This window comes from Rattus rattus, chromosome 8 (genome assembly GCF_011064425.1).
Source record: "Rattus rattus isolate New Zealand chromosome 8, Rrattus_CSIRO_v1, whole genome shotgun sequence".
NCBI lineage: Eukaryota > Metazoa > Chordata > Mammalia > Rodentia > Muridae > Rattus > Rattus rattus.
This window is the reverse complement of record NC_046161.1, coordinates 49,027,003-49,043,292: the sequence shown is the minus strand read 5'-3', so window position 1 is coordinate 49,043,292 and position 16,290 is coordinate 49,027,003. Positions and strand designations below refer to the sequence as shown.

General features: G+C 45.1%; 1 protein-coding gene across 1 annotated transcript; it reads right to left on the bottom strand.

The window, feature by feature from the left end:
- Nucleotides 1-6,460: 6,460 nt before the first annotated feature.
- Psma4 (proteasome 20S subunit alpha 4) lies at nt 6,461-12,539 on the bottom strand. The gene is made up of 8 exons (XM_032909963.1): nt 12,491-12,539; nt 12,230-12,272; nt 11,783-11,945; nt 9,866-9,943; nt 9,486-9,574; nt 8,074-8,204; nt 7,538-7,661; nt 6,461-6,856 (listed from the first exon to the last, which is right to left on the bottom strand). The coding sequence occupies exons 1-8, from the start codon at nt 12,491-12,493 to the stop codon at nt 6,702-6,704; spliced, it is 786 nt and encodes a 261-aa protein (XP_032765854.1). The 5' UTR covers nt 12,494-12,539; the 3' UTR covers nt 6,461-6,701.
- Nucleotides 12,540-16,290: the final 3,751 nt, after the last annotated feature.

Sequence of the window (16,290 nt, the reverse complement as noted above, 5' to 3'; positions counted from 1 at the left end):
GAGGACAATGAAGTGAAAAGGAGTAAAATTCACTATACACATGTGCTGGCTAATTATATGTCAACTTGGCACAAGCTGAAGTCATCTGAGACGAGAAAATGCCTCCATAAGATTGGACTAGAGGCAAACCTGTAGGGCATTTTCTTAATTAGTGATTGATAGGAGAGGGCCTACCCCACTGTGGGTGCTGCCATTCCTGGGCTGGTGGTCCTGGGTTCTATAAGGAAGCAGGTTGAGCAAGACAGGAAGAACAAACCACAAACCAGTAAGTAGAGCTCTCCATGGCTTCTCCATCAGCTCCTGCCGCCAGGTTCCTAGCCAGTTTCTTCCTTTGATGATGAACAGGGATGAGGAAGTGTAAGCCCAATAAACCCTTTCCTTTCCAACTTGCTTTCTATGTCATGGGTTTCAGCACAGCAATGGAAACCCTAAGACAACATGTATGAAACTATCAAAAGACGATGTTTAAAATTATTTTTAGTTCATGCACATTGGTATTTTGCCTGCATGTCTGTATGAGGATGTTGAATCCCCTAAAATTGAAGTTAGGGACAGCTGTGATCTGCCATGTAGACCCTCAAATAATTGCCAGTTTTGCTTACATGAGCAAACAAAAAGCCATTTTCATAATCAGCTTATATAATTAAAATTCAGTCTGTGAACTGTATCACAGGTATTCTGTACTTTTTGACTAATCTCCACTTACCCGTGGATACCATGCGTGCCCTTTTAAGTCTGGGTTACCTTGCTCAGGAAGATATTTCTAGTTCCATCCATTTGCCTGCAAAATTCATGATATGTCCTCATTTTTAATAGCTGAATAGGATTCCATTGTGTAAATGGACCACATTCTCTGTATCCATTCTTCCTATGAGGAACATCTGGGTTCTTTCCAGCTTCTGGCTATTATAAATAAGGCTGCTATGAACATAGTGGAGCATGTGTCCTTGTTATATGTTGGAGTGTCTTCTGGGTATATGCCCAAGAGTGGTCTTCAGGTAGAACTATTTCCAAGTGTCTGAGGAACTGCCAGACTGATTTCCAGAGTGGTTGTACCAGCTTGCAATCCCACCAGCAATGGAGGAGTGTTCCTCTTTCTCCACATCCTCCATAGGATGTGCTGTTGCTTGTGTTTTTGATCTTAGCCATTCTGACTGATGTAATGTGGAATCTCAGGGTCGTTTTGATTTGCATTTCCCTGATGACTAAGAATGTTGAACATTTCTTTAAGTGCTTCTTGGCCATTTGAGTTTCCTCTGTTGAAAATTCTTTGTTTAGCTCTGTACCCTATTTATAATTGGGTTATTTGGTTTTCTGGAGTCTAATTTCTTGAGTTCTTTATATATTTTGGATATTAGCCCTCTTTTGGATGTAGGATTAGTGAGGATCTTTTTCCAATCTGTAGGTTGTCATTTTGACAGTGTCCTTGGCCTTACAGAAGCTTTCCTGTTTCATGAGGTCCCATTTGTCAAGTGTTGATCTTAGATCCTGAGCCATTGGTATTCCGTTCAGGAAATTCTCCCCTGTGCCAATGAGTTTGAGACCATATGAAGTCTAACAAGAAGGGAGGCCCAAGTAAGGATGCTTCAATCCCACTTAGAAGGGGAAACAACATAATCATGAGAGGCAGAGAGAGGGAGGGATCTGGGTGGAAGAGGAGAGGGGGAGAGGGGGCAGGATCGGGTACGCAGGGGGAAGTGGGGAGAAGCCCAGAGGCCAGGAGAGTGAATGGAAATGTGCATCTGTGGAGGGGAGGAGGCAGTCTAGAATGTTCCAGAGCAGGGATGTGAGAGGCTCCCAGGACTCAGTAGGGATGGCCTTAGACGAAATGCCCGATCGTGGGGAGATGGAGAGACCACCTCCAGTAGATAGACAGGCCCCGCAGAGGAGGAGTGAGGCCGTCCACCTACCTTCAAAATTTTTGACCCAGAATTGTTTCTGTCTAAAGGAAATGCAGGAACAAAAATGGAACAGAGATTGAAGAAAGGGACATCCAGCAACCAGCTCAAGTTGGAATCAATCCCATAAGCAGGCATTAAACCCTGACACTGTTACTGATGCCATGTTGTCCTTGTAGACAGGAGCCTGTGGCTGTCCTCTGAGAGGCTCTACCAGCAGCCGTCTGGACAGATGCAGATGCCACTGGACTGAGATCGGGGACCCTTATGGAAGAGTTAGAGGAAGGATTGAAGGAGCTGAAAGGGATGGTAACCCCTTAGAAGAAAACAATATCAACTAACCCAGACCCCTCAGAGCTCCCAGAGACTAAGCCATCGCAAAGAGCGTACATGGGCTGGTCCGAGGCCCCTGGCACATATGTAGCAGAGGACTGCCTTGTCTGTCCTCAGTGGGAAATGGTGCACTTAATTCTATAGAGACTTGATGTCCCCGGTAAGGGGGATGCTGGGAGGAGGGGGGAAAGGAGATGGGTGAGCACCCTCTCAGAGGCAAAGGGGAGGAAGAGGGAGTGAAGAACTCTGGGAGGGGGAACCGGGAAGGGGAGCAATGTTTGAAATATAAATAAATAAAATGATTTAATTTAAAAAATTAAAATGCAAAAGCTAAGATAGGAAAATACTTGTAACGCAGATGACAAAGAATTATCCTTAAAAGAACATGTGAATGGTATCCACCCCAATAGCAGACATCCTAAAACTGACACAGTAACAAGTTAGCACAGCCCTGCACAAGCATGACATGCAAACGCATCAGGCCTTACATGCTCCCATAAGGAAAATGTGTGATGTGCTTTATGTACACAACAGGCCTCTTTCAACCATAAGGAAACTCATGGCATAGGCAGAAAAGTGGGTGGAATGGAACCAGAAAGTATCAGGTTAAACAAATTAAACCAGACTCACAACACACACTCAGTCTGTTTTCTCTCATATGTAGAATCTAGATTTAGGAGTGTGTGTGTGTGTGTGTGTGTGTGTGTGTGTGTGTGTGTGTGTGTTGTCCTGAGACTGCAGACTAAGAGCTGAGGGGCTACTACTCATCCACACATGTCCCATTACCAAAAGTTAACCAGGCACATACACGTTTAATACCTTACTTTTCCCTGGTGTGAGTTTTTTTTATATTTATATTTTATTTTATGGGGATGCCTGAATGCAGAGGAACCACTCCTATGCTGTGGCCACAGAAACCAGGAGTCAGATCTCGCGGAACTGTGGGCTACCCATGTGGGCACTGGGAACTGAACCTGGGTCTCTGCAAGAGCAGCCATTGTTCTCAACCCCTCAGCCATCATCTCTCCAGACCAAGGGAGAATTTCCTTTCTCTTTTCCTCTCTCTCTCCCTCCCTCCTGCTAAAACAAATGCTTTGGAACTTTAAAGTGCTAGACTTTAGAGATTCCAGAGACTTATTTCCGATTAAGAAAAACACCAGAAGTGAAATTACACACAGCAACACACAATTTGCCACCGCACTGCTATTTTTAAAAGCATGATCTGAAGCTCTCTAAAGTGAAATAAAAATTTTTTTATTTGAAAGTTTGACTCAGAAATTTAAACCAGAGCTCTTTTTTGGGTTCTTAATTGTTTCTGTCAGAGGTCACAGAGGTGGGGGTGCCCCATGAGGACTGTCCAGTTCTGTCCAGATGAGAGAATTCAATGATTGCTGCTGGTGAAGGGTGCCTGTTAGGATAAGGGCAGCTAAGGCTACAATTGGGATGCATCAGACAACATCCTAGAACTAGAAAGCCCTGAGACTGGGATAAAAATATGCCACAGAGCAGCTGAGAGAAGGTTGGGTGAGCTTCTAGCTAGCTGATCCCAAAGCAGGAAAAAGCAAGTGGCTGTTTACAGGGTAGCCTCAGCTGCCCCCGCAACCTTTAACCTCAGAAGAAAAGTATTCTCAAAGCCACCCAAATGCTCCTCATGTGGTAGTGAAGCACCCTAGGCTCTCTCATCTGCTAGTCTCTGGGGTATCCTTGCTTTGAGGTGTGAAAGTGATGGTCAGGACATGGAAAACCTACTAGTTCTACTAACCTAAGTGGAAAAGGGTTTTTCAGAATTTTTCACAGCATATCAAGAAGGGGCACTGTTTATCCATGTATCAGTCTTTCTTACCTTGAACATGTCAGTTCCTGTGTTGGAACTAGGTTACTGCTACTGAAAGAAAACAAAAGTCCTTTCTCTGGAACCTATTCCAGGTGATGGACAACAAATACGGCAGGCAGTGAGGAGTGTTATGGAGAAAATCAGCAGGGCGAGGGCCTTAGAGAGCGCACAGCAGATCGTTCTTCAGTAGGAGCCAAGCGAGAAAACATTTAATCAAAACAGAGAGATACCCAGGAGAAGTTCCCAAGGCAGAGAAACCGGCAATATATGAACAAGAGATGCAGGTTTGATGGGTCCAAGGGTGGTCAGAAGACTGTAGGGGAATGTGGAGAGGAGGCGCAGGTAGAAAAGGCAGCTGAGAGGCCAGAGCATAGATGCTCTCATAGGCTAGTGTGAAGAAATGGACTTTACAGAAAGAAAACCAGTCCAGGACCAGGGACGTCCAGACCGGTCCTGATCCCTACAGAGGTAGCTGGTTAGACTCTGGGCATAAGCTGGAGATATGGCCAAGGCAATGTATGGATTCACCTCTCTACCCTCTTTACTATCGAACGTAACAAGATTGAAACAGGATCATTTAAGAATGTCGTCAATCCTAGTAAGATTCGGGAGCCTGTCTACTCACAAGCACATACTTGTGATTCCAGAATTACTCAATGTACAATGGCTAGTTTTATGTCAACTTAACACAAGATACTCATTTGAAAGGGGGAAACCAACAGAGAAAATGCTACCATAAGATCAGGCTGTAGGAAGCCTTTTGGACATTTGTTAGTGATTGATATGGGAGGAACCAGCACATTGTGGGTGGTGGTACTCTGGACTGGTGGTCCTTGGTTCTGTAAGAGAATCAGGCTGAGAAAACTATGGGGAGTAAGGCAGTAAGCAGCACCCCTCCATGGCCTCTGTATCATCAGCTCCTGCCTCTAGTCCCTGCACTGATTTCCTTCAGTGATGGACGGTTACCTGAAAGTGTAGATGAAATAAACCCTTTCCCTGGTCATGGTGTTTTATCATCAAAATAGAAACCTAACTAAGACAGTGCTTTCAACACTGTTTGTCTGAGGCAAGGGCTAGCAAGGTGACCCCTGACCTTCTTGAACCAGCTCTCATACTGACCATACCATCCCTATCTTGCATCTTGTTTTCATGCACAAGTACTGTTGCTGATTTCTGGTTGAAGAGTGATCTCCAGGCATAGTGCTTGTGCATCATTCCTAAGCACAGGAAAGCTAGAATGTGCCCCAAATGCTGTTGGTGGGGGTTTTTACAACTGTGTATAGTGCACACACCTGCTATCTCAGGACTTAGAATAACTGAAGCAAGACTGTGAGCTCCAGGCTAGCCCAGGCCACACAGAAAAGCTCTTAAAAAACAAGCAACAAAGGGTGTCTTTTAGGTAGAAACATGCATAAGACGGGTATGAACAGATGAATACACTATATTTGAATTTTGCTAAAAGGCATGAAAGCAAGAATACCCTAATAGTTCAGAGAAGTCACTAATACAACTTGGGGGCTCAACAGACAGCTCAACTGTTATGACAGCATAACTGCTCTTGCAAAGAACATAGGTTCCTCTGGGGAAAAAGAATCCTATATCTGACAGACATCAGCTAAGGAAATTGGCTCTCATCCCTCTACCAAGGAATAACCTGTTTTTTTAAAAGCCATGCCAATGTCTGGGTCCCCTGCCAAATACTGAGCTAATGGGTGTGGGACCTAGCTTTGTGTCCAAGTTTGAAAAGCTATCAGGCGATTCTAGTGTGTAAAACTTAACCTCTCAAACTTTAGCAAGTGTAAGACTCCCAATCTACAGCTCGTTAGAACAGGGTGGGGATGCATCTGTATGCCCAAGACTCTCAGTCCAGTGCCCTGGGGCAGAGGTGGATGCCAGCTCATGGACATCGGAGTAAGATGGTCTTCAACTGCAGACTTGAATTCAGGCCTGGGGTATGATGCCCGTTCCCACTCCTGTAACAGCTGATGGTGGTCCACGGACCACATTCTAACACCCACACACAAAATTCTGGCCCCGCTCAGTTTAGTCCCAAACCAATCCTGGAGATGGCAGACAATCCGCCCACTTTTGCAAAACCAGGTAAGCCATAGCATGCATACCTTATAAGAAGGCAGCAATGGTCACCCTAGCAACCCTGGTCTGTTCACTCCTATTTAACTATGTGTGTTTGGTGGGTGTGTGCATTCAACTGCAGATGCTAGTGGCATTGCACCCCTAGGAGGCTAAGCTATGGCTGAGGCTCACCCAGTATGAGTAGTGGGAACTGAATTCAGATCCCGGAAGAGCAGTGCACTGACAGCAGAGCCATCTCTCCACCCCCAGCTGTGGTAGCTTCTCGACAATTACTGCCACTGAGAAAGTATCCCACACCATAACCAATCTTTCCAGGTTTTATTCCAAAAATTATGTGTCGAGATTAAGATGTTTATAAAGATGTCCATCATTACAATAAAGCATCCAGCTGGACAGACATGGACCCAATTCAGTATGCAATGTCCCATTTCCCCGATGGCCAAGGTAAGGAAGAAAATACAAGAAAACACTTCCAGGGGAAGGCCAGGACAGCTCCTAAGTGAACTGGCGCCTCTAAGGAGTTATAAAATCCATGATTCTGTCTATTTATCCTTTTCTCTCTGTTCTTTTTCTTTCTTCTCCCGCTCAGCTTTCGCTTCTTCCTCTTCATGTTTTTTAATCAACTGTTCCACTTCCTTTTGCTTGAGGACTCTGATCACTGTCTTTCCATTCTCTCTTGTTAGTGTGGCGATTTCCACTAGAACACAAATACACATTTGAGTCAGAGGCAGGACTCAGCAGATGTCACCATGGCTTACTGTTCTCTTTACCTCTCCCATGTTTTACACTTTACGATGTACCCACATTTCTATGGGAACAGAACACCTTTGATCTTGTGATACCCAATTTTTATCTAAAGATCTTTTCTTTACCCAACAACTTTCCTAGCAAGCATTTATGTCACCTTGAAGTCTCGTCGGCAGGTGTTCTAACGGACCCACACAAGCTCACCAGAAGAACAAGACAGAATCCTAACCAGAGCAGCACTTCTTTATGGACTTCTCTAATTTCTGTTGAAAGCAATGACCTACAAAGAGTTTCCATCAGACATGGTGGTGCACACCTCGGATCCCAGTATCTGGGAGGCACAGGCAGGGGAAGAACAATGCTAGTTTGAGGCCAGCTTGGTCTACAGTGAGTTCAAGGCCAACCACTGATACAGGATCTCCAAACAGGAGTTACATTCAGGCTCAAGCCCTGAGCTCGCCCTGTGGTGTAGGACTGTAGTTTTACAGTCAAGGCTCATCTTATTCAAGACATGGAGTCCCCTTAGTGTCCCCTAAGTGGCAGCTTCAGTGAACTAAAACACATTAGAACCCAAGGCTAGAGGTACACAGTAAATCCCTCAGGTAAGACAAAGCAGGACTACACGGATTACCTTTTTCAGCTGACAGTTTACTAACATCCATTGTCTTGTTTAGCACCTTGACAGCCAGAGCCAGCGCTGACTTCAGAGTCATTTCTCCTTCTTTGTAGTCTTGTTTCAGCATGGATACTGCTGCCTGAAAAACAAAACATCAGCAGAGAGAGTTTCCTTCCAATCTGTGCATTGCTGGGAGAGCACAGGTCGGTTAGAACTAAGGCCTGAATTCACACTGACACTGAAACACAACAACCCATGCTGACTGCAGGGAAGGCGGCATGAATGGGGCAGGGAAGAGGGAGATGCGTGTTCTACAGGACCTTTAACTGGGGCCTTGGGAGACTCCTCCTTCAGAGATTCACAACTTATAATGGAAAACTAGCACCTAGCTACAGATATCATCGACAAACTACCAACATACAGCACTAGAAACAGGCATTTTCCTTCACACTGAGGTTGGTGTGAGATTGGTATTAAATGCTATGGTAAGTACTCAACTCTCTCCGCTATTTAACATGACTGCCTTCTCAACCTTTCACCAAACTACTCACAGCACTGTTGTTTCCAATGCACGTGGCTTTCCATCCCCCGTAGTTTCCACTTGGGTCACTCTGATAGAGCTGAAAGCCATAGTGCTTATCCCAGCCAATATACAGCAAAGAAACACCAAAGGGACGTTTGCCTTTAACAAAGAAAAAGAATAATTTCAATTTTAAACCCCAACGATCTCGATTTTGAGCTGTCAGAGGAGATGGCCCAATCCTCTGTGAAGTTAAGCATGCATCACTGGTTTGTATTCTGGCCACCACAGATAAGCTCAGTCACAAATGCCAACTGTTTCTAGGAGCTGGACTCAGGCTGGGGTGGACGTGAGGACACAGAAGGCCAGGGCTGAACTTCATTACTATGTAAAAAGAGCCTGTTTCCAGGCTTGAAAATGCTACTTTGGCCTTGAAGAATTCTGATGATGAAGCTGCCAAATGACATGTGGAAGCAGATTTATTCATGAAGCAGGCATTATCTGCAACCCCAGTGTGCAGGAGGCTATGGCAGAAGGACTGCAGTAAGCACCAGAGGAAGCCAGGCTAAACTGTGAACGTCACAAGCAAAGTAAGAAACTTCAGGAAAATAAGAGACTTCAGGGTGCTTAGCCCTAAACAGGACAGTCCTCCAACACCCAGGGATCATGGAAGAAGGGACACAGAGGCTGTGAGAGCCTTAGGTGCTGGATGACAAGGAGTGTTTTCCAAATACAACTGAGTAGCTTTGCACATGAGCTCACAGCAGCAACATTTACAACAGCAGCAGCAAACTCTCAGCCAGGGGAGGGGCACAGGACGTCCCACCTCCAGCTGAGGAGTTGTCTAGCAACTGGTGGCTGCTGAGAGAGAAGTCAGGTTTCTTTATAGGTATGACCCTTGGTAGCGACAGTGCTCTGGTGCAGAGCCTACACCGAGGAGTATCTGGACAGCACAATCTGAACCGAAGGATTTAGAAGGGGAAAGGGGAATAGAAGAAAAGAACAGGAAGTTAAGTGGGGATAGATATGGAAGAAAATGATGGGTATACTATCAAAATTCATTGTAGGAAATTCTCAAAGAACAAAAATATTTTTAAAAATGCGTCTTAAAGTCAGGTAATGGTGGCACATGCCTTTAAGTCAGTACTTGGGATGCAGAGGCAGGAGGATCTCTATGAGTTCAAGGCCAGTCTGGTTTACAAAGCAAGTTCTAGGACAGCCAGGACTACACTGAGAAATCCTGTCTCAACAACAACAACAACAATATCCCAATAAATAAATAGTGTTTTAAAATCTAAAACCAAAAGGAAGCCAACAAAACCAAAATAACAACCTCAACAAACCTTAATGCAGAACCAAACAAGGCAAAAAGTTTACTCTTCATAAAATGTTTTCAGTTTTCAGAGTATTTAAAAAAAAAAAAAAAAAAAAAAAACTCAGTACCTCCAAACTGTGTGTACGCCTGTTTGATATCACACAGTGCTGTAACCAACTGCTCACAGGGAATTGGCTCCTGATACTGTAATAAGTACCTAGGGTAAAGAGAATGGCACATTAAACAGGCTTCTCTAAAATATATACAATGCAAGAAGATGCTCTCTGAAGAGGGTATATATAATGAGGAAAAGAGGTCACTTGTAATAAGAGAAAGGAGAGGGCAAAACATCCATCATCCTAATATTCTTATGTGTACACAGTAAGTTTGATTATAACATATAAGAATACACTTTTCAAGTAATGGATTTGTAAAATGCCTTCAAACTTTACAAAACAAAAAGCTCTCCTCGGAGACATGCTGAGTGCTGCACTATTTCCATCCTTACCTTTGAGCAATGAGCCTGAGTTCATTAGTCAGAACGTTGGCATCAGATGTTATGCCTGCCACACTGCAAGCCATGTCCCTAAAGGGGAAAAGAAGCCACTGTAAGCAGGAAGATGCTTTGCCCGAGAATTTCTAATGTTATAAAGCACCTAGATCTCTTAGGGATTCAACAGCTTTGCCTCCCAGGGACTCCTCTGAGGACAAAGGCTAGGAAAACATCTTCTCAGATGTTCACCTACTGTCATTCAGCATAAATGATAAACTAACGCAGCCTGGGCCACTCAACAGATGTACTGATTGCTGCTCTCTGGAAATGGCAAGAGGAGGAACCAGACCACCCCACACTTTAGGGTCTAGCTCTCCAAGCCTGACCTGACAGGTGTGGGGGAGGGGACATGTGGGTGGGAAGTTCACAAGTTGCCTAGGTGCGTACCCCTTTCTGCCCGTTCCCCAAAGCCTTCCCTGGCTCTCTACAGTCTGGACATCCGCTTTGACTATGCCTAAACAAGCCCACAAGTGCTGAGCAGAGAGTCACGTGACTGTGGAGGAAGACACCATGTCAAGTGAGTGGACGAACGCCCAGGAGAGGTGCTGCGGCCATGCAGGGAGTACATTTCTGAGAGCTATTTAACACAGAACCCAACTGCCTTCTAAATACCTACCCCTTCACTCTCAGACAAGGGTGGATGCCAGCTTAGTCAGAGAAGCCTCAACTCACAGTGAATGCTGTAAGTGCAGAGACTCATGGCTGCCCATGACACAGGAAATAAATGACAGTGTGGGACAACCCTGAAGACATCACTCAGACCAACCACTCCCTCTAAGGTCTGTGAACACTGTGGGAAAGGGACTGCCAACTACTTAAGGGCAGGGAGACAGAGCAAGGGCTGCCAAGCACATTCTCTAGATCTGACAACTGAAATCACAAATTCACAACCGGCTTGCACAGACAAGACCAGCCCTGTCAATAATTAGCCAAGAGTAGCTGATAGGACCCTACTCCTTATATAGGACCTGTTGATTACTGATAGATTCTGGGAAAGACTCACTGTCCTGGGTTATGTACACACTGCTGAGCCTCCAGACTCCAACAGGATAGCTCTCATACAGATGGCCCTGGTAATGCCAGTGAATCAAAACAGACAGACATAATAAATGCAAAGTTTGTGGGGAGAGGGGTGGGGGATGGGAAGGCAGGGGTAGGATAGGAGAGTGGTCAGTATGCTTGGTGAACAAGTCCAAAACTGTAATACATAAACAAATAATTAACTAGGACCCAGTGACAGCAAAGTCTTCATATAGCACAGTCAGTCTTCCACCAGCAACCAAGTTCCACAGCCAGTTCCAAGTACTCAAACTGAACAGAAATCCGACTGTACCTTGTGGCTGAACTGTGCCAGATCTCCAAGAGCCTTGTTCTTTGGTAAAGAGTCAGTGTAACTGTACAGAACTCCTGCATGTCATTCTAAACAGCATCCTGAGGGCCTGCTTTACACTAGGCCTGTGTTAGTTTATTTCACTATTTTGTTTCATTAGATTTTCATAACCACTCTGGGTCCTCAAGAAGTTAGACAGCAGGTAAGGCACCATGCCTTGCATCAATGAACTTTAGATTTGAAACCAAATCTGTGTGACCAGAAGCACATACATTCCTTTATCACTGCACAACGTTATTTGCACCAAGTGTCTGGCTTTGCACTTCAAGTGAATTATACACATAAAGAACATACTGAGACATGATGGGCTTCAAGGAGACTTCAGGCAAAATAAGGCAAATACACAAATTCTCACAAGGAAAATAATAAATCTGCTCCCTTCAGTTCTACTACCTCACATAGAAGGTCCCTCCCCAAACGTGCAAATCCTACTTATGATGAAAAGTGCAACAGTTCACACTCATTCCCATGATCTCACTTACTCGTTAAGTTTATAAATTTTCTCAGAAAAAAAGACTTCATCAAGAAGCTTGTGGATGTTGCGCCTCTCTGCTGCAAGCAGAACGCCATCGTTGGCTAAAATTCCCAAGCAAGTGCCTGCGTGTCCAATGGCTTCCATGGCATATTCCACTTGGTATAAGCGACCTACAAAACAGCGAGACACCACGGTTCCTCTGCGTTCTTGCACCGCTGATCTGAGAGAAATCAGCAGTGCCACAGGCAGGTTAATATCAGCAGCCCTGCATTTACTGGCCAACAATCAGGAAGGATGTATCAACCTGCTGATAAGTTATCTCCAAGAATGAAGTTAACTCCAAAATGCGTGTAGCTAAACCATACCGAACCCCAACACTAAAAATCTACTACTTAAGGCAACAACAATAAAACACCCCAACTTCCTTTGGAGCAGGTTAAATTTTCTAATTTACCTTCTGGAGAAAATATTGTGGTCCTGGAGTCATATCTTCGAGACTGCAAAGGAAAAACAGAGAGATGATGCCTGCTCAGGGGAAGGAAGCCCGAGAACAGTATACAATGATATCCTGGTGCTGAGTTCAGGGGGAAGAAGGGAGACCCCGTTCAACTCCCTCCACCCCTTCGGTTTCACTTTTCTTCATGCCAGGCTGTTAGCTTCAAACAAGCCATAATGTTCACCAGGAAAAAGTTAAAGGAATGTGTCACGAACTCACCATGGCTTCTGGACTTTATGTGAATCCTGCAAAAAGAAAACAGGATCACTAAAATAAAATAACAAAACAAACAAAAACCCCCACAATTTTAAGAAGAGTCTTTTACTGTTTGTAGCGTTTGATCCACACCATCACTCAGCTAACACTACCTGCACCACCGGGAACTAGACAGATGTTGGGACAACACGATTAAGGTAAGCCAGGGCATCCTGAAGAGCTCACAATCTAGCAGCCAGATGTGACAGACATAGATTATAAAGCAACGTGAAGAGGCACTGGGGGGGGAGGATGGCCAGCAAGTAAGTTTTAGGAAACCAATACAGATAAAGAGAGTAAATTAGAGATGGGAGAGGCAAAAGTAAGTTGAAAAGCCTCAAGTCAACGAGGAAGAATTGGGAAGGGGTGAAGGGAATTTCTAGTAGAGCAGGCTGAGAAAGGCTAACAAAGTGGATAATTCAACAGATAACAGACAAATTGCTTAAGTCTCATATGGTCCTAAATTTGGGGGTGTAGGGAAAGGTGGTAAAACTTGTCCTCATTCTGTTTCTTCGAAAGATAGCAGTGGAAGCTCTCCCTTAGTGGAAAAAATGACAGAGTTCAATTCCTATGTTGCCAAATAATGGGATATAAGGAAGGCATCTTGGCTGGAAAGCTAAATGAACATTTGAAGGGTCTGCGCGCCCAGGTGAAAACAACTTTATCTTACTCAAGACGACTCCATCGAAGGGCTGGACGCCCAGAACCTCAGGAACTGGTATTTTAGAAAAGTCGTCAGGCCTAAGGGAGAGCTAACCTGCAGGGAGTCGGTTCCAACACGTAGGAGAAACAGAAAGGTGGCCCTGAGCACAGCAGCCAGGAGGCCACGGCGGGTTTCGGATTCGACTGTGAACACAGCTACCTCCACGCCTGGCGCCGGCGCCACAAGATTTGGACTTTCCCCGCAGCTCCACTTTCCCGAATTGACTCGCTGGGCCCCCACCCAACCCCTTGCACCGGCTCAGTGGGTCTCAGAGCCCGGGCCAGCCGTCAAGGCCGCGCGGGGATGCCCGACGGCAGCCGGCGGGGACCAGTCCTGGCAGGCCGGTCACCGAGGAGGCGGGTGCAAAGTCATCGTGCCCATGGCTCCTCGGTGGCGGCCGCGGACCTGGGCCGTGGTCTCCACGCAGATGGCCCCCGCCCGGGAGACAGACACCTCACTTTTGCGGCCCCTAAAGGACTGAGCCTCACCGGAGGAAGACAGTGAGGGTGCAGATCAGCGCCGCTTTACTCAGCTGGAGAAGAACCAACCCGGATGGCCAAGCATCGGCGGCGAATATGGCTCCCGCGCGTGCGCAGAACTGCAAGGGGGCGGGGCGAGGAGGACGCGGAAGTCCTCCTGGTGCCGGGGCGGGGCAAATCTGCCCACGTGTGCTGTGCAAAAGCACAACCTCGGCTTTGCCTGGGGTCGGTCTTGGAGGAGGAGGATTGGAGGAAGGAGGGAAGAACCTATACTGTGCAGAGTGGAACCAGATTCCTCCTACGCTTTGCACTCCACTTTCATTTTCTCTTCTGTACCATTCTAATGAAAGGCCAGAGTAGCAACTGAATAGACAAACCAAATCGTTTACGCTTCCAGTCTTGCCTCCTAAGAGTTTTTCCTTTGTTCTTCCTCTGAGCCTCATTTTCTCCTTTCTCAGATCCAACTCTTTAATCGGGATAACTTTTGTTCTAAGTTTAAGAATCCTCTTCATCCATTTCTCCTTCCCAATCTTAACCTGTTTCTAAACGTACCTATGTTGGGGTTTGAAGAGCTAGTGGGTTCACTACGACTGATTTAATACGGTAGTCATTTCAGCCCATTGGTCAGGGCCTTTGTCTTCTGTGTAGATCATTTGATTGGATCTAGGTTTCTTAAAGGGGGAAGCTTAGAAATTAGTTTCATGTGGACTGGACCTGCCCAGTACTCAGAACCTGGTTTGCCCTGTAAATTCCAAGCCAGCCAGGGCTACATAGTGAAACTTTCAAAAATGAGAAAGAGACCAAAAAGTAAAATAGTCGTACAATGCAGTATATATTTAATATCAAACAGAAATTAACAATATTTGCATTAGGAATTTAATGGAGAATCCCTGATAGTAAGAACAATCAAGAGAAACCTACGGGATTCCATTGTATAACAGGATGAACTCTGATTTGGAGGCACAAGTTTCAGCCCATTTCTCTGGTCCCGAGTTTCCTGATTGGCCATGTTAAATAAAAACCTTAAGATGAATATCCTAAGTGATTCACATGTGAATGGTTTCATTTGTTGCGCGCGCGCGCGCGCGTGTGTGTGTGTGTGTGTGGTGTGTGTGTGTTCTGTGTGTGTGTGTGTGTGGGTTTGTGTGTGTGTGTGTGTGTGTGTGTGTGTGTGTGTGTGTGTGTGTGTGTGTGTGAGTGTGTGTGTGTGTGTGTGTGTGTGTGTGTGTGTGTGTATGTGTGCGTGTGTGCGTGTGTGTATGTGTGTGTGTGTGTGTGTGTGTGTGTGTGTGTGTTCTGTATGTGTGTGTGTGTTCTGTGTGTGTGTGTGTGTGTGTGTGTGTGTGTGTACAGGAAAGGAGAGTCAGAAGAAGTATGGGATTTTGTAGTGATTAGGAACAGGGGTAACAGCCCAAAGACCTAACTCAAGATCTAAGCCTGGATTCCCTTCTAAATCAATTAAATCAGCTTTTAAAAGCTCCATTTCTTCATTTAAAAATGGAGATTAATCATTAGAATATCTTTGTGATTCTGTTGTGGATTAAATGAGGTAGTGCATGTAAGATAATGTTCAATAATCATTGGGTTATAGCCTATCCTACTGAAAAACTAATGAAGCAGGAAAGACAAAACCGCTCCAGATTTGTTAACCTAAAATCCTTATTTGTGACAGCAGCAGGGCTCGCTGGCTGAATGTGAGAAGGGCAAGTAGCATGTCACACCAATATTTTGAGCTTGCTAACCTGGAATATAATCCATTATTTAGTAATTACTCATTACGCCTCTACCATGTGCCAGAGTCTATGCTAAGAGGCTGCCATAGCCTCTTACAAAACCCTCACAATAGACTTTATGGGATAAGTACAAACACTATCTTGCTTTAAAAAAAAAAAAAGAAAGAAAGAAAATGGAGAGACAGAGAAGTAAAAAATAAACTACGTAAGTAAATTCAGAGACATACCTAGTTTGGGAAGTTTAGACAGGTGGGTAAGTAGCCAAACAGACAAGAGTTATAATATCAGGGCCTACTCACATAGACTGATAACTACTGACAAGGTGTTTAAATGACTAGGGGTCTAGACCTGAGTCATCCATGGAAAGCATGTGGTTAAAGAAAAGAACACAGTGAGTGGACCGCACATGCCTACAATCCCATCTACTGGGTTGCATGGGGCAGGATTATCAAGTGAGCCCAGGATAATCACATGACAGCTTGATTCCAGTATGGACAACACAGTGGAATCCAGTCTTAAAACAGAAAAGAAAAAAAATCCCACCCTACAAGAATAAGTAGTCACTTAGACCAGAGAGACATGAAAAGAATCCAGTAAAGAAAATACTGAGATAAAACTTAAATGCACTGTGTTTTTACAGATTCCTGTAAAAAAAGCAGTCATTAGTTACAGAGGATGAAGAGCACCTAGAGCCAGGCAGAATGGTCGCTGACCATGGTCCCTGCACTGGAAGGCTGAACAGAGGACTGTGGGAGCCAAGGAGTTTAAGACCAGCCTGAATAGCTTACGGAGCCCTCGCTGCTGAGGAGCCTGGCTGGTGTCCTGGATAATGGCCCTGCCTGTATGTCT

Excerpts from the sequence above, each read along its gene's own strand:
- Psma4 (XM_032909963.1), bottom strand. Across the intron at positions 9,944-11,782 it reads AAAATTTATAAACTTAACGA|GGACATGGCTTGCAGTGTGG; the intron begins GTAAGTGAGATC and ends TTTCCCCTTTAG. Across the intron at positions 9,575-9,865 it reads CTCAGGCTCATTGCTCAAAG|GTACTTATTACAGTATCAGG; the intron begins GTAAGGATGGAA and ends TCTTTACCCTAG.